Source organism: Nymphaea colorata, chromosome 5 (assembly GCF_008831285.2).
Source record: "Nymphaea colorata isolate Beijing-Zhang1983 chromosome 5, ASM883128v2, whole genome shotgun sequence".
In the NCBI taxonomy this organism is placed as follows: domain Eukaryota; kingdom Viridiplantae; phylum Streptophyta; class Magnoliopsida; order Nymphaeales; family Nymphaeaceae; genus Nymphaea; species Nymphaea colorata.
The window spans coordinates 15,744,947-15,769,421 of NC_045142.1; the positions used below are offsets into that span (position 1 = coordinate 15,744,947).

The following is a 24,475-nucleotide window of genomic DNA, read 5'->3' on the forward strand; positions in this document are numbered from 1 at the left end:
TCACTATCCACTTCCGGCATCGCTATTATCGGGCAGAGCGTTGTGTGGTCGATATTTTGTTCGCTATTACTGAAGTTGTAATTGACTCTACTAGAGTTCCTTGCTCCTCCTAAACTTCATTGGCTAATGTTTTGGTATAAATGGGAAATGTTTTGCTGCCCATAGTAATGGCCAGTTCCTGCATTTCTCGTTCTAACCATAAGACAATGTTAGAATACACTTCTTTGCTGACTTAGGTTACATCTCCAGCTCCTTCGTGTCCAACCATGTTGGTCTAAAAGCTACATCTCATCATCATCTCAAATATCCTTACTAATGATATGAAATAGTCATGTACTGTAAAAAACCAACAAAAATGTCTCTATTCTGTCATCTTATCCACACCTACTTTATTCCTACCAATCGTCTTTCACTATTCTTATTTGGACTTCAGAACTCGCTTGAATGTTTTATTCCTGCAATTATGATCAAACTGCAAAACTAATGAAAATGTTCAATTAACAAGAACAAAACCTTAAAGAGATAAACAGTAGACGAATGAGCAATAAGCAAAATCTCACTGCCTTAATGCCAAAATCCATTGCACTAAGTTCTGCATGGCAAAGCTCGCTCCAAGTTCTAGACAAATAGCTATATATACAAATCAGCAGCGTTGCCAAGACAACAAGTTGAGGAGAGGCACTCCACAGTGACCAATGAACACAAGGCGGCCAGGAACGAGCATCGCAAAGTAGGTTATCCAAGGAGAGAGAGAGCTGAGGAATGATTTCCAGTAGGACCAACTCGGGGTCGACCACACATTACGTGGCACGCATGGGACTTCCCACATTAAATCTGCCGGAGATATTTCATTCCGAAAATCCCCTTGAAATCCGCCATTGTTCTTTCGGTCATGTCCATAGCATATGACAAAGTTTAAACGCGACAGAAAATTTCCGAGGTCGGTCGTTGGGTGCAAATGGTGGCTCTAGCCGTTCTCCCCGGCGTCAACCCCTTCTCCTCTTCACCTAGCAGCCAGCCGGAAAGTCGTTCCCGCGCAAGAAAACTGCCCCAGCCTCCCATCCCCGTTCCCAAGTACGCTCCCAAGAAGTCCTCCTCTGATAGCCCTGTGAATCCCGCTCTAAGAACTGTCCACCGAAGAACCAAGTATTACCGGCCGATCCCTGATAGCGGCGGTGTGGTAACCACCGATCAAAGCGGTCGGTCCGTGATTGTCGGGGAATCCGGCATCTCGTACCTCCTTCCTGATGCGCCTTTCGAATTCCAGTTCAGCTACTCGGAGGTCCCCAAGGCTAAACCTCTCGCTGTCCGGGAGCCAGCGCACCTGCCCTTCGCCCCGCCGACAATGCCGAGGCCGTGGACGGGAAAGCCTCCGCTAAGGAAGAAGGAGGACAAGAAAAAGAGGAAGATCCCCCTGTTTGAGCCGTTAAACTCACCAGAGGACGTAGCTGGCAACACGAGATTGTTGCAGAAGCCGGTGCCGTTCCGCAGGGAGGTGAAGACGAGGGAGGAGATTCTCGGGAAGCCGTTATCGAGGGCAGAGATTCGGGCGTTGGTTAAGCCTCTCGTTTCTACTAACCGACAAGTGAATCTCGGTTTGGTTTTATTCGTCTCCCCTCCACGCCTCTCTCTCCCTCTCTCCTTCCCTATAATGCTTATGGAGCAAAAGAATAAAATACGGTTTTGTTTTGTGCTGCATAATTTGGACTATCGTGCTATTCATAATGTTCATCTCTTGTGTTCTCCATTTGTTTGAGAGCTCGTGTCGAAATATATTTTGATCTATAGGAATTGCAATCTAGAAGTTCCTGGTTCCGTCGCATACTTCTTTATTTCTAGTAGGTCTGATCCATATTATATAATGTATTGTTGGGCGCACAGAGAATGCTATCATTCTCTGGTCCTAATGATAGTCCACCCATTTGGAGGTAAACGAGTTGGAGAAATCGATTACCAGGCTTACCAAATCGACATGTCATATTGGGAATGTATCTCTCTTACAAGTTCGATGTCAGGTTGGCTAATAAAGTTGGGTAAAGGCGCCGGTTTACAGTTCTTGAATTAACAGCAGAATTCAATTAACCTTCGAGATTGAGGGTTGTCCAAAGATGAATCTGCAGCTTGTCTGCGAGTTTCTCTGGTCTTACAAACTAGTTTGTGCTTGCGGGCAGTAAAGATTGGTGAGTTCATCAAAATCTGACATCAAAGCAGAAGATATTTGGAGAGGACATCAAGTGGATGTCAGAAGCCCTACGGGCGGAAGAGCTCTGCTAGAAATGATATACCTCTTATACATCCTTGCCAGTGTTGTAATCTCGTATGATATGAGCCGTAATTTTTGATCTTGTGATGCCATATACCACCCAATCACCCATATTGTAAGTAGGTGGTCTATCATACAAATCAGATGATACGAATCAAAACCATGAAATCTCTATTTATTGCATCAATATTTTTTTTTTCTTGATTTTTCTCTATTTTTTCATTTAAAGAATGTGACCTTGAGCCTTCATTTTGACTTTTAAAAGTATTTCTGAGAAAGTAACACGTATCACCTACAGGATTGAGTAACATATAATGGGTCTCATATTTCTTGAGTTCTACTAGTCATATGTAATTTGTACGTGTGTACTGAAGTTACTAATAGCTACTACACTGATTATGTGCCAAACGAATCTAAGTACCTAAAAAGTAAAAGGTACTGTAACATGCTTTAAACTTCATGTAAACATTATTGCCTATGTTGGTTTGAATAAATTCTATAATAAACCTTGACTAATGAAATTTTTTTCGGCATTATATGAATGATTATTTTCATTTTTTAAGAAATAGTCAAATGGGTATCAAGATAAATGAGTTTTTATGCATGGCTTACTCCTTGGAGTCCTGAAATAACTTAATGGTCATAAAGCATTTTTTCTTATTTGGAAGACACACATAGTCTCTTTTATAAAAACCATGATAGCTCTAATTTTTGTTGCATGAAATCAACCATAATTTTGTTTCCTTGATTTGTCCTATTTTTTCTATAATTTTTCAGGTTCTTTTGAACAAAGAACAATTTCATGATACATTTGCATTACAATACTACACCTTACAATACGGTGTATCTATTGGCCTGACTGATGTGGTTAGAATGTGCTTTTTACGTCATTCTTCCATGCCTAAAAATACTTTGAACTTTACATCCAGAAGCTTGATTAGTGGCCTAGGTTAGGTTGGTGATATCATCATCTTGGATTTGTGACCATCCTCTTAGGCAAGTGTAAACCTTGATAGCTTAAAACATTCTCACAATCTTGTCTCTCTCTTTCTCTCCCCTTTCTCTCTCATCATGCTAAAACACAAACATTTTTTAAGAAATTGTTTTTTAATATCATTTTAATGCCATTTTTTTGTCTCATTTTATCCCTTTCAATTTCTGCATCTACTTCCAGCAATTCCTTACGGAATCTCATTATAAGTGGAGTGGTTATCGGATGCGTTTGCCTTTACCTCAATTTTTAATTCAAGTCTTGGAAGTATCACGTTTTAACTGATAAGTCACATGGACAATTCAAAACAATTGGTTAGCTACGTCGTGTCTGAATTGACATGACATGGGTGCGGATGCAGTAACCAACAGTTTGCTTTCTTTCTTCTTTGAATAGTTGATAAAATCGAAGTTCTTAATTGTTAAGTAATGGATTCAATTGTGGAGTGTGGACAGTTTTTGTATCTCATGTGTCATGTGTGTGTGTGTGTATATATATATATATATATACCTGTGTTTTTTAAAAAATGCTGCAGCTGCAGCTGTAGCCTGCACCTGTGTGACATAGTTTATGCGAAATAGACACACATAAATGTGCACTCACATAAATTCATGTGTTGTATAGATAAACATATAAATTTCATTCTCTTCTGTTGGCAGCATTATGCTAGTAAAGAAGAAAAAGCAGACAGGTTAGCTGACCAAGATCTGATCCTAATTTTGAGTTTCTATTAAAAACAGAATCATGAAAAAAGCATAAAAAACTTGAGTAGGAAGGTTATCCACTATAACATTGAGAAAAGTCACCATCAAACTTTGCAATTGTGATAGGAAAATGGTTAAAATGAGACAGGAATGAAGCAGGACTTGGGAATAGAGGAGGCTTAGACTGTCAAAGGTCGCTCTAATCACAATGTGAAGCTCAACATTGACTAACTCTACAGGTTGTGATTCTTGGATAAACTCAAGATTGTGATTCTGGAATAAGAGGTTTGCCAACTTAGATAGAAAACAGTTTTACAGCAAACAATTTCAACAAAGGAAGCTGTAATTAATGAAAGAAACCACTGTCTTTGCAGTTCCTTCACCAGATTGGGGGCGCTTTTGAAAGAGATGCTTCTGCAAATGACTTGCTTTTTGTAAAATTAGATTATTAATTTTATGTTTTAGTTTAGGATTTTAGGTTAGAAATTAAAACTGGGATTTAGTCATTTATAGTTATGAAATTGGAAGATATTGCATGGTTTTAACTTTTATGTTATATAACTTTTAAATTTTAATCCTTCCATTTCATTAGATTTGATCCCTCAAATTTTAAATTATCTTTATTATCATGTTACTTTATGTGTTACCGTTATTGTGTATTTTGATTTTTTTTAATAAGTTCATCATCATATGTTTCTTATTGAACAAAGGCTTCAGTTTGGTTGTTTAATATTGCACTTTGCTGAACTTATTTTTTTGTTTTTGGGTGGGTTCCTTAATGCACGCAGTCTTGCCCAGGCTCTAGTCTCAGTTCACTGTCTAAGTAGCATAGGGCTTTTGACAACACAATTTGGTAAAGTATCATGTGGCACACAAGTTAATTTATCTATACCATTGAAGCAGTCTTATGGGTTTCTTTTCCAATATATTTTCAGATTTTACAACTTCCAAGAAATCTTACATGTCTATGGATGTGGCCATCTTCATCCCCTTAAAATGTTGGTGTTTGCATATGTGATGACATTTTATGTTTGACATAATTCTTTTCTTGCTACGGAAATCTTTTCTTCTTTCTTCAGTTTGTAGAATTAGCATTCATCCTAGGCGTGTAGGGCTAACTAATACAATGTTCACTAGCTGCAGCTGTTAATGTGTCTCAAAGAATGTGGTGATCATTCTCTAAAGTAGATGCTTATACAATGTAACCAATATTTCAGAACTTTGTCTTTGTTCCAAAGGGTAACACTCTTATGCATGGCTATGTATGCATGCAAAAAGTTATAAGCTTGTAATTTGTGCAAGCATTGGTCAACCTGATTCAGTTGTGCTCTTGTGCATATTTGTTTGTTTTGTTGGTTCAAGGAAAATCAAACAAAATGAATTCAAGGTTATATGGTTTATGCAGCCAGATTTCAATGTAGAGCACCATTTTCTTTTGTATTTTTAGGGAGGGACGGGTTGACACATAATATGTTGGAGCTAATACATACACATTGGAGGCGTCAACAAGTTTGTAAGATTCGGTGCTTAGGCATTCCAACTGTAGATCTGGACAACATCTGCTACCACCTTGAGGTTATTTTCTAACTCTATAGCTTACGAATAGCAGGACCTATTTTTAGTGATAGCGTTTCCAGTATTAGGAAAATGATTTTACGTGATGTTGTTAATGTTAAGAACTTAAGGTGCATGCGGTTGTGGGGTTCTTTTCTTAATGTAGATTACACAAGTTGAAGATAAGGCAAAATATTCTGAATTGCTCAAAAAGGAAAAACAGTAAGGCTAAAATAGTCAAACAAGGATTATCAATGGACAAACTAGACAACGCTTAGAATTGTGTTACTCATTTTATGAAAGGTGCATGCATGTGCTGCCACTAAAAGAACTCTTAATTCTCAAACATATTAAAAGAAATGCATATCCCTTTTACATACAAGACAAGTACCTAATGAACTAGTATGTGTATGTCTATGTTATATATGTGTAAGTGCATGTGAGCTTGGTGGGACAAGTTTTAGGATATGGTTACAAGGAACACAACAAACGTTATATTGGAAGACTTGCAGTTTTGCAAAAAGCATGCCTACATTTTCAAAATTTAGGGTTTGATGCTTGGTTAAGAGTCTAATTCTCCACTAGACATTTTCTCTAATTGAAACATGTTTATCATGTTCAGAGCATGACTATGTTTAGAGCATGATCTGCATCTCATTACCTAACTACCTGTAGCTGTGTTATGAATATGAAAAAAGTTATGTGTTTCTTAACTTTGCTCAAATGTATAGGTTTTTCTTGAAATCATTAAAAACATAAAAATCTCTTGAAAAATAGCTGAAAACTTCAGCTTATTGTCAAAACTTTTCAAAAACCTAAAATGTTCCCATAAAAACATTTCAAAACATTGTTTATCTTTGGAAAATTTCAAAATCTTTAGCATATTTTTTAAAATATTTAATTACTTAAAATATTCCGTTTTGTTTGTTTTTGTTTTTGTTTTTTTGTTTTTTTTACTTTTGTATGCTTCAGGGACTTTTAATAGAACTGAAGCAAGTTACATCTACAACTTAAATGTACTTTTTGAACATTTCCAATGGACATCAATACTTCATAAGGAACCCACAAAGGAAAACTACTCTCATGCAGCTATCTTATTTTAAGAATTGGTTATCTTTACATTTTATTTTTTATTTTTTGCATTTTTATATGGTTGTTCATAAATATTTAACCTTTAACAAATTAAACTGGCATTAAGACATTTATTTTGAAGGGTGTCCTAGCCTCAAGTTGACTAATATTATGAACATTGGTGTAGTATCTGAAGTCCAGCAAGAATGTGTATTAATAGTCTTCATGTGAAGTTGTGTGTGCATTTTCTTGTTTAGTTATCTTCAAGTATTTTTGCAATATATGGTGATTTTTATCAAATGAAAACTTGATTTTCCTGCTATTATTTGGAAACAGGGTAAATATGGAATTTGACATAGCTATAGGGGTAATTTGGGAAAAAATGTCTGATGTACTTAAGTAGTTATGTGTATAACTTGCATATAAATACGTAACAGTGAATATTATGATTTAGGGGCAAAAATGGAAAATTTCCTACCTCTAAACCCTTAAGCCAGGGACGAAAGCTAGACTTCTTAAGTTTTTCCTAGAAAATATTGTAAACAAGACATGAGCATTTATGATGTTTGTAAACAGTAGTTTAATATAAAACATGTTTAAATTCAAGTTCTTCTTATGAAAAACTTTGATTTTTCTTTTATCAAAATTCTAATATTATAAGAGCTGTTAATTTTCTATTATTATAAATGCATTGAAATTTGAAACTCATAAAATGATTAGCATAATATATGTTTCCACTTTCCATCAAATTGCCCTTAAGAGTTAAGATTATATTTTTAAGGTTATATTACATAAAAAGCACTGTACAACTAAATCTTAAGGGTCAGATTTTTATTCCCAAATCTAAGTCGTCTGCATATATATATATATATATAGGACAGAGATTTGTCCAGCCTCCCATACATGTAGGCTCATGCATTTGCGTGTGAGAGGTCGGAGCATCCAGACACCCATAGGCAGGGGCAGAGCCAGGATTTTATCTCGGGGCGGGCCGAACGGTCCAACGAACTGCAATGTATTATATATATATATATATATATATATATATATATATATATATATATATATATATATATATATATATATATATATATATATATATAATCACACACTTTAGATAGCATTTGCAAACCACAGTGTAGTAGAAGTGAACATATGCCGTATATAATTGTCCACGTCATGAACGTGAAACACGACCTCTCCTACGGCACATTTTAATAATTTTTTGTGCCATTAGCACAAAGTATGATCTGTCCTAAACAGATAAGGTGCTCTATTTCTATTACAGTGACGTTGTGAACATAAAGTGGACATACAAATATCACAACGAAAAATATCGCATGATGGATCACACATATAGGACGTTACAACCCTGGATCACTCACGATGCTTTCTACAATTTCAATTTTTGAATACTTAAAACGTGGAGGATCTGAGTAAAAAAGAACAACATCAAGAGCTTTCAAACTAAAACAGCCAGCATCTTGGTTTTCTCCCTCTTCATTTTCTCCCAATTGATCAATAACTTGTTTTTTTTAAATAATCTTGAATATTTTTCTTCATCTTCTCAATAAGCTAACACAAAAAATCTGAAATTAAAATAGACAATAAGATTTATACACATCGAAGAAAGATACTAAAATTTTAACTTATGAAAAGCATTAATTTAAAACCAACCACCTTATAAACAGCAAATAAAGAAGACAATATTCACCTCGCCTCGCTAACTTGCTTTTTGAATTATCACGAGTGGAGTGAAGTCTTGCCGCATTATCAGGTGCTTGATTGGACAGTCAAAATCAGCTACCTTAGCTGCATCATCATCAAAGGAAGGAACCTCAAAAAATTGTTCACATGAAGTGGTGACTAATCTAAAAAATGAAACAGGGAAAAGGGTCTTTTCGTCCATCTTGTGGCAAAAGGTGCAGGACATGGAATTTATTGACTTGGATGCTTTAAGTTAACCCATCAGAAAGGTGCACAAAGCACTTTGCACAGTTTACAGTTTATATGTATGGCCAATTGAAACAACATATAAAGAAAGAGACAATAAAGCACTACTTAGATACGGAACTAGAAACATATAGGAGGGACTGAAATCTTACTAAACTGAACCAATTGCAATGCAGGGGCAATCAACTCCTTTGGTAATTGAAAAGTACCCTCTTTGCCCTTACCCTCGGACAACAAAGCGTCCTCATAGGTGAAATACACCTTAGTGTCATTTTTGGCCCAAAATAGGGCATTTTTCCAGGTTATAAACACTTTTGCAGGAGAGTGTGAGCTGAGCAAATCGGCCATAAATTGCAATTTGTACTACCTATGCAACACTTTTAACACTCCTTCTAAAATACAAAGACTAGGTTATAAACATTTTCCTGCATGAGGGTTTATCCTAACTCTCCATGTACATAATCCAGGTTATAAACAATTAATGCAGGAGAGGTTGACTTCCCTCTCATCTTACATGTCCATATTCGCTTACGATACAAATTTATCCGGTTCAAATAGTCTCTGTTGAAAGCTAAGGAACATCTGTCATGGTCAAGAACCATTGGCTGAGCTGCTAAGATAATGACCCAATGGCAATAAACACTTTAATTTTGACAGATGAATTGAACATGAATATGGATAAATGAATGCTCTAAACATGTTATGGGTGAGTCAGTACTTAAGGCTCACAAACCAGTAAAAGGGCATCTTAAATTGGTCAAATTAGCTTACAGTAGCACTATACCAATTTTAGCAGCAGCTTTCCTTCACCATTTTGATGCCTTTCAGTACCATCATCACCTAAGCAAAGTAAGTATCTTCTATTAGTCATTCATTTGTTTGTACATAGCTAACACGTGAACAGTTGTAGGTATTTGTTTTTGCTTACGGCAGTTTATCGGTTACTAACTGTTTGTTTAAGCAATATATGCATATTTCTGGAAACCAGAATTCTCACCTTCATTATTTACATTTTTCATAATTTTGTTGAATGGTTTCCCTTCATATTTGCAACTCTTGCCAATGTTCCAGACACAAATATATCTTCCAAATATCAAATATTCACTGTGAGGTTTTTATCATATTGAAGTTTAACAGTTTACTGAAGCCTACTCTTTTTTCAAATTTACAGTGTTTGAAATTGTATCAGTAGATTCAGTATTTCTTTGTTGCTCTCGCACAAGTTCCTTATTAATTCTTAATTTTGTTGCTGGATATTGGATAAGCATTTGGTTAAGAGCAGCACAATAAAAGAGGTCAACAAACAATAACAGATTCAGTGAAAGATCAAGGTTAAAAAATAAAAAAATGTGCATAATAGAAATTAGAAACCCACCATAAAACGGAGAGAAAAAAATGACAGAAAAGGTTAAGAAAAAAGAAAAACTAAAGTATGAAGGAAACGGCCCCACCATAGTTTACTATGCAACAAAAATGGAAGACCACTAAATAAAGTATGGAAGAAAGGAAACGGCCCATCTCCTTCCTGTACCAGCAGGCCCAGCACAGCAGCCTGCTCAGTGCTCAGTGCTCTCTTCTCTTGTCTCTTGGTCTTCCCTGCAGGCTGCGGACCTGCTCCCTTTCTCACTCGTTCATATTTCTGTTTCTCTAATCTCTATCTATCAGACCATCTCCCTCACAGCCTCACTCAGTCACCCTGTCTCTCGTTTTCTCCTCCCTCGCACTCTCTAGTCTCTCCGTCTCTCCCGTGCGTTTTCCCCTTTCAAAAATTGAAATAGGGCAAACCAAAGGGGTGGGCCTGGTTTTGTGGGTTGGAGTTGGATCCGGGTAGGGTAGGGCCAAATTGAATCCAGATTCAAATATTACATAAAAATAATAAAATTTTTGAATTTTTATAATTAACTTTTTTTTTTCGTTTGCCTGGGGTAGGGCCATCGCCCAGGCGGGCCCCCTCCCTCCGCCACTGCCCATAGGATTTCAGCTCCTCTCTCTCTCTTTTTATATATATATATATATATATATATATATATATATATATATATAAAATGTAAAACGGATACTCCTATTTAGGAAGAGTGCCTGCACGGTACCGACGACACCGGTATGGGTGTGGGTGCGGCGCTGACCGCATTGAGTACGGTCAATGTAACCGGGGTCAAATTTGTCCATTTTCAGACTGTCAACTTTGACCGAGTTTGAAATTATCCGTTTTAGATTTTAATGCGTTTTACATTCTAATGTTTTTTACAATTTTCACGTTTAAATTATCGAAACCCTTATGTTTCGTCGACGATGGTTTTCGTCTTCACTCTTTACCGAAGTGAAGAACCGACGACGGCAAGTGAACGGCGAGCGGAGACGGCAGGTACGAACAGCGAGCAGCGACGGCAGGTGGCGAACAGCGAACGACGACGGTTCTTCACTTCGTCTTCATTTTTTCTTCTTTGCTGTTTCTTCATTTTTTCTTCTTTTGTTTGCTATTTTCTTCATTTTTGATCGAGCTCCATTCTTAAGTTCATGCAGAAGACTGTATTGGTTGTTGCTGTATTCGATCCGACGGCCAAGGAGAGGGACTGCTTGCCGGTATGTTTTGCAGAGGGTTTCCTCGACCCTCTGCCTTGAGGCGGAGGGTTTGCAGAGGCGGTGGTCGAAAGTGGAAAGGAGAAGAGAAGTGGGAAAAATCGGAGAGAGAGAGAGAGGGAGAGGGGAAGAACGAGGGTTTTAGTTTCCAAATCGCCTCAGTGATTTTATTTTTCATAAATTTGTGATTCTTACGAGGGTTTCAGTTTCTGTTTGTAATTTTTTGATATATATATGTGTGAATATATTATTCTGTTTCTGTTTGAAAATTTTTGACATTTATATATATGTGTGTGTGTGTGTGTGTACGGCCATAACCCCGCACCCAAATTTTTTAAAAATGGTTTGTACTTGCACCGGTACCCGCACCCGCACCCGTACCCATACCTGTACCCATGTGACATAGTATATATATATATATATATATATATATATAGGAAATGTCTTACCTTACACAAATGTCCACCTGACCATTTTGTCTGCACATTTCAGCCATCCATCTAAAAAACATTTGGTGGTTGAGATTTTTCTCTCTCATTATTGTTTCTCTCTCCCCGATGCCTCGTCCCCTCTCCTCGTCTCTCTCCCTGTTACCCCTTTCCCCCTTTATGATTTGAGAAGTTGGGGCTGCTGGTGGCTTTCTTGCCATCGCCTCCTTCCAAAGGCTGGCCGTTTGGTTGCTCCCGGACACAGGTAGAAGGAGCAGATGGCAGTGAGGATGCCGACCTGCCCTTCTCAAAACACAAAGAGGGAGACCAGATGCATCCCCTGTCATGCTTTCACAAGGAGAGGTTGTAGATGGCCTTCCCACCACCAAACCTCTCGTCGACAGGGCGGCAGCCTGCCGATGAGAGGTCTGGCGGCAGGAAAGCCACCGACGATGCCTCCCCATCCCTAAAAAATAATTTGTAGGATGATGCCTCCCCTTTCTTCAAAACTAATATATATAAACAGTTTTCTTTTAAGAGAGGAGGAGGCCAATGCTTCCTCCAACGCCGGCGGCTGTGCCTCTGCTCACCAGCAGGTCGGTAGGTCCGGTGTCAGCCTGCAGATGAGATGCGGAGAGACTACCAGCTGGGGAGGCTGCCTTCTCTTCCCCGGCAAGCACATTGTCGGTCAAACCGACGCTGCATCAAAATTTGTCGATTTTCAGGGAGAGAAAATGGGATGAGAAAGGGAGAGCAGAGAAAGACTCAGCCACACGATCAATTTCAGATGGATGGCTGAGATACACAGCGAGATGTCCTCGGTTGACACTTGTGTAAAGAAAGATGTTTTCTTTATATATATATATATATATATATATAATTATATATATATATATATATATATATATATATAGATTGATTATTAGATAAGAGTGTCTGGTTTCTATCCCTGACCTAAATTATTTGGCTTTTACGAATTTCTTGTATATATATTTTAGGGGACTCAGGTGGAGTTGGCTCGGTTTGGACCCAAGATCCAAACCCCTGAAACACTCCCCTTCTGATTTTTTTAGAGAAGAGAGAAAGGGTGGAAGTGGTGGCGGGGGGGGGGGGGGGGGGGTTTGCAGGGGGTGGAAACGTAAGGTAAGATGGCAGCAGGAAATAAGGGAGGAAGAGAAGGGGGCAAGAGGGAGAGAAAGAAACCTTTGAGGGAGGGAAGAAGAAGAAGCAGTAAAAGGAAGAGAAGGCTGCAGTAGCAACAGGAGAGGTAGAAGAGGAAGAAAAGGAGGAGGAGTAAGTTGCTGTAAGAGCAGCCAGGTTCTGCACAGGCAGTAGGACCAAAAAAAAAAAAAAAAGAAGAGAGGGGAAAGGAAGAAACAAAAGAAGAAAAGGATGCTGCAGTGGCAGCAGAAAAAGAAAAGAGACGAGGGGGAGAGGAGTGAAGAGAGAGAGGTAGGGAGGGGCTGTGGTTTAGCAGCCAACTCAGGTGAGCTGAATGAAGAAAAGAATAAAAAGAAAAAAGAAAAAGAGAAAGAAGTGAAACAAGAAAGTGAAAGAAAAGAAAGAAGAAAAGAGCAAAAGAAGGGGTAAGAGAGTGAAAAAAAAAAAAGGGAAAGGGTTTCTCCCGACCATAAGGTCGCTTGTAGTATGCACACACCTGTGTTTTGTGCTGACGTAGACTATAATAAAAAAATTGAAATGTGATTAGCTTGATTATAGTATATCCAACTGATTGGTGGAAATGGGTCTACTTATTGTTTTCTTATTTTTAGTGGACTGAAATTGTAAATATATTGTCGACACCCTAATCTCTTTTAATATGAGATTAGGGTCACGTGAAGAAGAACAGAAAAGTTTTCTCTCTCTCTCTGATCGCAACATGGTATCAGAGCCTTCTCCAACAGCGGCAGTCAAGTAAGTTCTCCGGCAACTTCCTCCTCCAGCAACTTCTTCCTCCGGCGACCTCCTTCCTCTTTCCTCCCCTTGTCGCCCATCTTTATCTCTTCTTACCCACCAACAAGGAGGCAGTAAGGAGATAAAGGTTGGGTGTGCTGCGTGGAGAAGGACTGATCACGCTTATGTGGAAGGCGTGATCAGATCCTTAAGTGGATCTCGTGGCTGCTGTTTGGTATGAGGAACAACAGATCATGTGGAGCAGATTTGTTTGTTTATGATGTTTAAGGCGTGATGAACGTGGAGTTGTTTTTAAAAAAGGGTGGATGATGTTTTGGCGACGGTGTGTGAAGAGACAGAAAATAGCAAGGTTCTGAAGCAGCAGTTTCAGTTTTCTGAAGGTGTAAACAGTCAGCAAAAAGCAGCAAAAACCAGGTGCAGTTTTTTGAAACTGGAAATCCATAGCAGTCGACCAAAAGTTCTGCAACTATCTTCTACTCTCTGTTATGCTGTTCAGACGCGGGCTGTTTCTGCGATTACAAATTTGTCTTGTTATCTATCATGCGATACTCGTAGAGATATATTTCTCTATGGTGTTTGACTGCTGCATCCCTACTGTCGTGTGTCAGTTTTTTTTTTCTGTTTCCTACTATGGCTGACGGTAGTATGTCAGAAAGTTCTAATGAATATAAGATGGCTGATAGGTCCTTTTCTTATGGAACCACAATCAAACTTGATGGTTTGAATTATGAAATCTGGTGTATTTATGATGTTTGTGGCTGATCATAGAAAGAAATATATTATTGAAGAAGATGAACCTTTTGAGAAAAAAGGGAACTGCGTGGGATGAAGATAATAACATTGTAATGACATGGATTATGAACAGTATAGAGTCCCGTATAGCTCCAACAATTACATACTACACCAAAGCTAAAGATATATGGTCTTTCCTGAAGAAGACGTATTCTCATGCTACTAATATTATTAAAATTTTACAATTGGAAGAGGAGCTTTGTAACATACGACAAGGAGATCAAGATCTGTCACAATATTTTGCTACATTGATTGCTGCATATGAACGGTTAAAAGCTCTTCGCCCACCTTGGAAGCATTGTTATGCATCACATCTTGAAACTGGTATGGTATCAAAGTTTCTTTCTGGGTTATCTTCAGAGTATTCTGTGGCAAAGTCTCAAATTCTCACAGGTAGTGACCTTTTAGACTTAGTAGATACTTATAGGCTGAGTCGTCTTGCAGTCACTCTTACTCAGCCTACGCGTGACACCCTAGTCTCTGCACTTGTGATGTCAGGAGGACGTGGCCATAATTCTTCTATTGGAACTAGGGGACGTGGTGCAGGACGCGACAGATTTTAGTGCTCCTATTGTTGTAAACTAGGGCATTTAGAGGATAGATATTGGGACAAACATCCCCATCTCCGTTCTGCTGGTCCACTAGGACGTGGTGGAGGGAGAACAAGCGCAGGAAAAGGGTCTTCTTCTTCTACTGCAACTTCCTCACAGGCTACAACTTCTATGGTTGAGTCTCCTACCTGTTCTCCTATACCTTCATCGTATTCTCTCAACTTGAGCAAGAAAGAATCTGATCTGGTTCTAGCTCAGAGGTCTACCCCTGCCTCGACCAGCACAACTGCAATAGATTCAGCTTTCTCTGTTGGTGTCCCTATCAGTGACCCAAGTATGATATAGATTATTGACTTGAGAGCATCCAGACATTGTTGTAATCAGCCACAAATGTTTTTATCATTTATCAGGTTCACTACACTACAACACGTCAGATTGGATGATGGCAAGTTGTCCCCTATTCAAGCGGTAATATCTACCTCACACCTTTTGGCACCATTACACATGTGCTATATGCTTATCGATTTCTTGTTAACCTATTATCTGTTAAGAAATTGGCTAGAGATTTACAATATAGAGTCATTTTTTATCTTGGTTCATGTTCTTTTCAGGACTTACAAACTGGAAAGATGATTGGTGGCGGCCATGAACATGAGGGGCTCTATTTCCTATCTGGTCCTGTAGATGTTGCTGCATTTTCATTCACATCGAAGCCTTCTTCTTTGCAGTGGCATCTCAGACTGGGTCATCCCTCTTTGTCCAAGCTTCGTCGCATTTTTCCAGATATTCTTGCAATCAGAGTCTTTCTTATGTGATGCACGCTAGTTAGGCAAGCATACACGTAGTAGTTTCTCTTCGAGTCGGAGTCCTTTTGATCTTTTCCATGTTGATGTTTGGAGTCCAGGTTGAGTTTTCTTTCTTCACGTTTTTGTGATTACCTTGTTCTGGTTGATGATTTTACTAGAGTCAGTTGAGTATTTTTGTTACGGGACAGGTCTGAAGTCATCTGTATTCTTCATAAATTTGTCAATGAAATAAAAACTCAGTTTGGTGTTATAGTAAAAAATATTGGCACTGATAATGTTCTTAAATTTAAGTCTTCAGTTGTACTTCAATTTTATGCCAATCATGAGATTCAACCACAATATACATGTCCCCACACATCCCAACAAAATGGTGTTGCTGAATGCAAACATTGACAGCTTCTAAATGTGGTCTACACCCTCATGTTGCATACTCATATGCCTGGTTACTTTTAGGGTGATGTTATTCTTACCGCATGCTATCTCACTAACAGATTGCCCTCGTCTACCATTAAAGAATGCATCCCCATTCAAATACTATATCCAGATCGGCCATTATTTCAATTTTCATATACCTCTCAAAGTATTTGGATGCACTTGCTTGGCACACATCTTAGGCCAAAACAAAAACAAACTTGTTGCCCAAGCTGTCAAATGTCTATTCATTATATTCTGCAATAAAAAAAGGCTATCGATGTTTTGATCCCCAAAACAAGAAAGAGATTGTGAGTGCGGATGTTACATTCTTTGAGACTCGTCCTTATTTTTCCACTCCAAGCACCACTGTGTCTAAGCTCCCCATGTCTGTTCCTCTTCTTATTCCCCCAGGATCACTTGAGTCTATCATTTCCTCTTGTAGAAACACAAACCACAAAGAGAGAGTAGAGAACGAACACACAATATACGTGGAAAACCTCAGAAAGAGGTGAAAAACCACGGGGAAGCTCTGACCTAGGGGCTCACCGCAACCCTAGGAGAGAGAAAATTCTATTTCACTTAATTCAACACTTAAACATAAGTGACAATATAAAGAGGGAGAGAGGAGAAGCCGCCTAGGGTACCGAGCCCACCTCGGTACCCGCGCCCCATAGAACCGGGTCCAGATATGGACCCGGTTCCCACAACAACATATTCTAACACTCCCCCTCAAGCTTGGCATACATGTCAAACATGCCAAGCTTGCTAACATTCTTTTCGAATGAAGAAGTACAAAGCCCTTTAGTTAGGACGTCTGCAATTTGATCTTCAGACTTCATATATGGCAGAATCAGCTCCTTTGAGTCAATGCGTTCCCGAATAAAATGACGGTCAATCTCCACATGTTTGGTCCTGTCGTGTAGAACTGGATTATTGGCAAGATTAATCGCAGACTTGTTGTCACAGTACATCTTCATTTTATCTCCCAGTTCCACACCGATATCAGTCAAAAGAATCTTCAGCCACAGCATCTCTGTAACCCCCATTGCAACAGCCCTGTACTCAGCCTCAGCACTAGACCTCGAACATACTTCTTGTCTCTTACTTCTCCAAACAACTAGGTTACCTCCAAGAAAGATACAATACCCTGTAGTGGACCTCCTTGTGTCAGTGCAACCTGCCCAATCTGCATCTGAGTAGCCCTCAATAGTAAGTTTGTCTTGTCGAGTGTACAGCAGTCCTTTTCCTGGGTCATTCTTTAGATATCCCAACACTCTTTCTGCACTCTTCCAGTGACAATCCGTGGGAGCATGCATAAATTGACTTAGCACATTTACCGCATACGTGATATCAGGGCGAGTTAGAGTAAGATAGATAAGCTTACCGACTAGCCTCTGATATCGCCCTTTTCCTTCCTCATCCAGAATAGTGCCCGTCTTGATACTTATCTTAGTCCCCGACTCCATAGGAGTAAGATAGGGCCTACAACCAAGTTTACCTGTCTCCTTTAGTAAGTCAAGAGTGTACTTCCTTTGATTCATAACCAGCCCTGTCTCTGATCGAGCAATCTCTACCCCCAGAAAGTATCTCAGCTTACCTAGATCCTTGAGGTCGAATTCTTTAGCTAATCTCTCCTTCATCTTTCTGTTTTCTTCTTCATCTCATATCATCAACGTAGACAAGGAGAAGACTCACCAGACCATCTCTCTGCTTTATGAATAGGGTATGATCTCCATTTCCTTGCTTGTACCCAGTAGACTTCATAACGATCCTTAGTCTCTCAAACCAAGCTCTAGGCGACTGCTTCAAGCCATACAAAGCTTTCTTGAGGTGACAACATTTTCCCTCTTGAACATACCCGGGAGGCATGCTCATATAGACTTCTTCCTCCAGATGGCCGTTCAAGAACGCATTTTTAACATCAAGCTGGTCCATGCGCCACTTCCTGTGCACAGCAAGAGCAAGAATAACCCTCACGGTCTTCAACTTTGCAACAGGGGCAAAGGTCTCAAGATAGTCGATCCCATACTTCTGGCTGAACCCCTTTGCAACCAGACGAGCTTTATATCGATCTACAGTGCCATCAGGTTTGTACTTCACGTTGTAAACCCACTTAGAACCAACTAAGTGTGTCCCTTTAGGAATATCAACAACTTCCCATGTTTTGTTCTTAGCTAACGCACCCATCTCCTCCGTCATAGCATGTAACCACTTGGGATCATCCTTAGCATCATCCACCGACCTGGGAATAACAACTTTGGATAAGGTTGTGATAAAACATTTGTAATTTGTACTGAGCTTAGCATAAGAAACAAATCTCTGAATAGGGTGAGAAGTACATGACCTGGTGCCTTTGCGCAAAGCAATGGGGAGCTCTTCATTCGATGGACTTGGGTCATCCGGGAAGATCACAGGATTGGGATTGGTTCTATCCTCATCACCAACATCTTCCACTGCAGCTTTCTACTTTCTGACATAAACCTGGCCAAACAAGTGATCCCGGGTAACAGTGGGCTGAGCATCCACCGTGACCCCTTCCATATGACTGCCCTTCTCATTACTGACCGTGACCGTGTCAATTACACTGGGACTAACCTTGTAATCCAAAAACTCCATAAACTGAATCAGCTGATTAGAGGAATACTCTTCCCCTTTGTTCCCAAGACACTCCCCCTGAAGAGGATTCACCGAAAAATACGACTCATGTTCATGAAATGTGACATCCCTCGAAACATACACTTTGGAAGTAGTGGGATCCACACATTTATACCCCTTCTGAGTGGAAGAGTACCCCAAGAAAACTCCTTTAATAGACCGGGGGTCAAGTTTTTTGAGAGTAGGGCTATGATTATGCACAAAACAACTGCACCCAATGACACGAGGAGTAAGAGGCCACGGATTCTGAGTGGGCCACAAGGTAGAATAAGGAGACTGACCATCCAACACCCTAGTAGGCATACGGTTAATGAGATGTGCACTAGTGAGAAGTGCATCACCCCAATACCGCTTCGGGACATGACGTTGGAACATAATGGCCCGGGTAACATTCAATAGATGACGATTTTTACGTTCAGCTATACCATTTTGAGGAGGGGTATAACTACAAGAGGTTTTATGAACAATACCCTTGCCTTTCAAGAATTCATCAAGGGATTGGGAGACATATTCCCTTGCATTATCCGTACGGAAAGCTTGAACAGTAGTATGGAATTGAGTCTCAACAAAGGCAACAAAGTTTTTCACAACTGCTGGAACCTCATTACGTTCTCGCAACAAGTACACGAACGTACATCTAGAGTAATCATCAATAAGCGTCAAAAAATAGTGACAACCACCACACGTGGGTACTCCAGAAGGACCCCAAACATCGGAATGAACTAAGGCAAACGGATGAGTGGTTTTATTCAATGAAATAGGGTACAAAGCCCTGACATGTTTAGCCAATTGACACACTTCACAAGCGAAGGAGTCAGTGGAGACAGAAGCAAACAAATGAGGAAACAACTTCTTTATTAACTGGAAGGGGAGATGTCCAAGACGCTCATGCCATCGTAGAACAGTAGATCTATCATTCACACCAGACAAGTGACCACTCGTGGCAGAAATCAACGCTGAAGCAACTTGTACCGGCAGCCTGTAGAGCCCATCAGTAACCGAACCAATCCCAATCTTCTTCCCCGTCACCAAGTCCTGCAGGGAACAGTGATCAGCAGAGAAAATCAGATTACAGTTTAATTCTTTAGTAATACTGCTGACAGAGAGTAAGTTCACAGGAATATTTGGAACATGCAGGGCATTGTGGAGACGGTATTTGTTCAACAGGGACAAGCTCCCTTTCCCAGCCACAGAGATAGAAGACCCATCTGCCATAGACACGCGTTGCTTGCCAGAGGAAAGTTGATATTCTTGAAAGAGTTTAGAGTCCCCTATCATGTGGTGAGTGGCTCCACTATCAACAATCCAATCACCAAGAGAAGGGTTACCTTGATCAGTCGAGGCAACGAGGGCTTGGGCTAGCTGAGCCCCTTTAGACGTGGAGGACTCCTCAGGGGTAGTAGATAGGCGGCTGATGTACGCCTGTAGCTCCTTGAGTTGAGCAGGGGACAGCTTGGACTTTGCACCACTAGAAGAATTGCTCTGACTGGAATCAGACACAGAAGGGCTACGCTTGCCAGAGGGAGGACGACCTCTGACCAGTCTCTTCTCGGGATGAAGATCCCAACAGAAATCCACCGAATGCCCCAACTTGTTGCAATGAGTGCAATGCCGGGCATGACGCTGCCCAGTCCCTGAGGCACGACTGACAAAGGCAGAGGGGCCATGACCGGTGTCAAGATGCATCACCTGGCGACGTTGTTCTTCAGACTCAACACGAGCATATACTTCCTCTATCCCCGGAATCTCATCACCATTAAGAATCTGGCTACGAATAGACTCAAATTCATCCCGCAGGCCTCCCAGAAACAGAAACGTACGGTCCATCCATTCCTTTTCCCAGTAGAGGGAATGATCTGAACCGCACTTCCACTCATCAGTCACATGATAATCTAGCTCCTCCCATTTGGTCTTCAGGGCAGCATAGAAGGGAGCAACAGACAAATCACCCTGTGTCAGGGAGTAAATACTGCGTTTAATCTGATAGGTGCGCAAATGTCTCTTCTTGCGACCATACATCTTTGCAAGCACAGTCCACATATCAAAAGAGGTCGGCTTCCGCAGAATGAGGGGCTGGATATCGGAGGACACGGAGCTGATAATCCACACCTTCACTTGGCTGTCCTCCAACGCCCACGTCGCCCATTGAGGATCAGATTTGATGGGCGCAGGTTTGTCGCCAGTGATGTAAGAGAGACGCCCACGGCTAGTAATCCCAATCTCGAGAGCGGCAGACCAAGATAGGTAATTGTCCTTGGTCAGACGGATGGAGGTGACCTGGATCGGCACGTTCTCAGTCTTGGAGGCGCTGCCCGCGTCAAGAACGGCATCTTTTTGAGTCCCCATCGCTTCTGCCATCACAAACAAGCACACAGCGACAAGAGGCACAGCGGCGGGAATGAGGCAGAGCGGCGACGGCGGCGGGAATGAGGCAGCGGCGACGGAAGGCAGGCGACGGCGCAACACAGAGGCCACCCACGGTGGCAGAAACCAAGAACGGGCCGAACGGAGGGCTGTAGAGGCGCAACAGAGGACGGCGAAACAGAGGAAGGCGGCGGAACAGAGGACGGCGGCGGCGGAACAGGGCGACGTCACAGGGGCAGCAGCGGCGCCGGAATTTCAACGGCGTCGGGCGACGAAAAAACTTGACGATCCTCGGGAAAAAAAATGCTTCTCCAACTTCGCTGGCTCTGATACCATGTAGAAACACAAACCACAAAGAGAGAGTAGAGAACGAACACACAATATACGTGGAAAACCTCAGAAAGAGGTGAAAAACCACGGGGAAGCTCTGACCTAGGGGCTCACCGCAACCCTAGGAGAGAGAAAATTCTATTTCACTTAATTCAACACTTAAACATAAGTGACAATATAAAGAGGGAGAGAGGAGAAGCCGCCTAGGGTACCGAGCCCACCTCGGTACCCGCACCCCATAGAACCGGGTCCAGATATGGACCCGGTTCCCACAACAACATATTCTAACACCTCTCAACCATTGTCATGTGATCGTTTTCTTGATCCTCCCATAGTCTATCCTCGACATCAAGGTCCCTTTCCAAACCGCCCACTAAAGTCTTCTCATGAGGTAAGTTCCAATGATAAGACTGACTCTGGAAGAAATGATGATTATTCTGTAGATGATCTGCCTATTGCCACCTGCAAGGGCCAACAACAGTGCACAAGGCATCCGATTTCTAACTCGGTTTCTATGGACCATTTGAGTACAAGTTTGGTGTAGTTTGATTGAGCTATGGCTAGTCATACTATTCCGACCTCTCACCGCCAAGCCTTATTAAATTCATGATGGAAGCACACTATGCAGATGAAAATGGATGCTCTTCTTTCTAGGGAGACTTGGGACTTGGTGGACCCACTGATGAATTGTGATGTTGTCGGTTCCAAATGGGTGTTCACTATCAAATATCATTCTGATGGTTTCGTAGAGCGATTCAAAGCTCGTCTTGTTGCTAAAGGTTGTACACAGACCTATGGGGTGGACTTCTTCGAGACATTTTCGCCTGTGGCATGGTCAAGTACTATTCGTATAATTATTTCTCTCGCAGTTTAGCAGGATTGACCTTTTTTTCAGCATGATGTGAAAAATGCATTTCTATATGGTGATCTCTTTGAAACAGTCTATATGCAACAACCACCTAGTTTCGAACGATAGGGTGAGTGTTCCAACATATGCGAACTCAAAAAGGCTATCTATGGACTTAAACAAAGTCCTCGTGCATGGTTTCATAAGCTAAGTGAGGCTATCTCTAAATGTGGATTTCGAAGATCCCAGCTTGATCACTCGTTGTTTATCAAGTGAGGGACTTTTGGTATAGTGATATTGAATGTATATGTTGTTGATATTGTCATCACTGGGAAAAGTACTCAACAGATATATTAGACAAAGGAGTTTCTATAGAAACACTTTGTCACAAAAGATCTTAGTCAACTTCGTTATTTCCTTGGTATTGAAGTGGCTCGTAGTAGTAAAGAGATTGTGATGTCTCAAAGGAAATATGTTCTTGATCTTCTGTAAGAAACATGGTTATTGGGAGCCAAACCTACTACACTTCCTATGAATCCTCAAATTCGTATTCATGATGATGAATCAGAGGCTGTTGACTCTCGTTCTTAAAGATCTTTGATAGGGAAACTTTTATATTTGACCATCACTCGACCTGACATCAGTTTTGCTATGAATAAGCTAAGTCAATTCATAGAAAAACCTCGGAAAGTTCATTGAGAGGCTGTTTTAATGGTGGTAAAATACTTGAAATCAGTCTTGAGAAAGGGGTTATGGTTTAAAAAAGGAGATGTATGGACATAGAAGCATACAGTGATGCTGATTATGCAGGGTCAGTAAATGACATGAGATCTACTACAGGTTTTTGTATCTTTGTTGACAGGAATCTTATTTCATGAAGGAGCAAGAAACAGAATGTGGTTGCTAGATCTAGTGTCGAGTCTAAATATAGGGCGATGACTCAAACTACGGCTGAAATGTCATGGGTCAAATCAATGCTTCTAGAATTGGGAATTTTAGTGAAACTTCCTATGAAGATGTATTGTGATAATAGAGCAGCAACCTACATTGCAAATAACTCTGTCTTTCATGAAAGGACGAAACACATTGAAGTGGATTGCCATTATGTTCGAGATTTGGTACAAGGAGTCATTAGGACTGTAGAAACACGAACACAGAGAAAGAGAAAACGAGGAACACGATGTAACGTGGAAAAACCCTCAACAAGAGGAAAAAAACCACGGATGAGGAGGAGCTGGTGCCCACTAGCAGCCAGACTCTCTCTCTCTTAAGATTTCATTAACATCAAAGATTAGGGTTACAATGATATAAATATGCCATAATTAGGACATACTGGATCGGGTCCAGACCTGGACCCGTACACCAATATCCGTCAACACTCCCCCTCAAGTTGAGCATATATATCAAACATGCCCAACTTGGATACATTCCTTTCGAACGAAGTCGAGGATAGAGCCTTTGTCAGAACATCAGCGGTTTTGTCTTCAGACTTTATGTAAGGAAGGATTAACTCTTTAACATCAATTCTTTCACGAATAAAGTGACGATCAATCTCAACATGCTTGGTTTTGTCGTGTAGAACAGGGTTGTTGGCTAGATTGATTGCAGACTTGTTATCACAGTACATCTTCATAGGTCCTTCAATCTCTATTCCAATATCAGTTAGCAATATTTTTAACCATAGTAACTCTGACACTCCCATAACAACGGCTCTATATTCTGACTCTGCACTAGATCGAGAGCATACATCCTGTCTCTTGCTCCTCCATACTACAAGGTTTCCTCCCAGGTAGACACAGTACCCTGTAGTAGACCGTCTGGTATCAGCACAACCTGTCCAGTCTGCATCGGAATACCCCTCGACCTCTACAGTCTCTTGTTTTACATACAAGAGTCCTTCACCAAGATTTCTCTTCAAGTAACATAATACTCTGTCCACAGCCTTTAGATGTGCATCAGTAGGAGCATGCATGAATTGACTCAATACATTTACCGCGAAAGTGATATCAGGTCTCGTGAGGGTAAGGTAAATCAACTTCCCAACCAGACGTTGATATCTTCCCTTAGCTTCTTCACAAAGCAGCTCTCCATCTCTAAGACTCAACTTGTGCCCGGTGTCAAGTGGGGTAGAAGCAGGTCTACACCCTAACTTACCAGTCTCTTCCAACAGATCTAATGTGTATTTCCTTTGGTTTAGCACAAGACCAGTACTTGATCTAGCAATCTCAATACCAAGAAAATACCTCAGCTTACCAAGA

The 24,475-nt window shown here is 40.6% G+C and overlaps 1 protein-coding gene across 1 annotated transcript in view; it reads left to right on the top strand.

Moving 5' to 3' along the window:
- Positions 1–717: 717 nt before the first annotated feature.
- The window catches only part of LOC116254055 (CRS2-associated factor 2, chloroplastic), a 42,039-nt gene continuing 18,281 nt past the window's right edge, over positions 718–24,475 (top strand). Inside the window, exons 1-2 of the mRNA XM_031629108.2 lie at positions 718–1,595; positions 5,406–5,533. Coding sequence (XP_031484968.1) covers positions 959–1,595; positions 5,406–5,533 — 765 coding nt within the window. The 5' untranslated portion in view covers positions 718–958. The remainder of the gene's footprint in view (positions 1,596–5,405; positions 5,534–24,475) is intronic.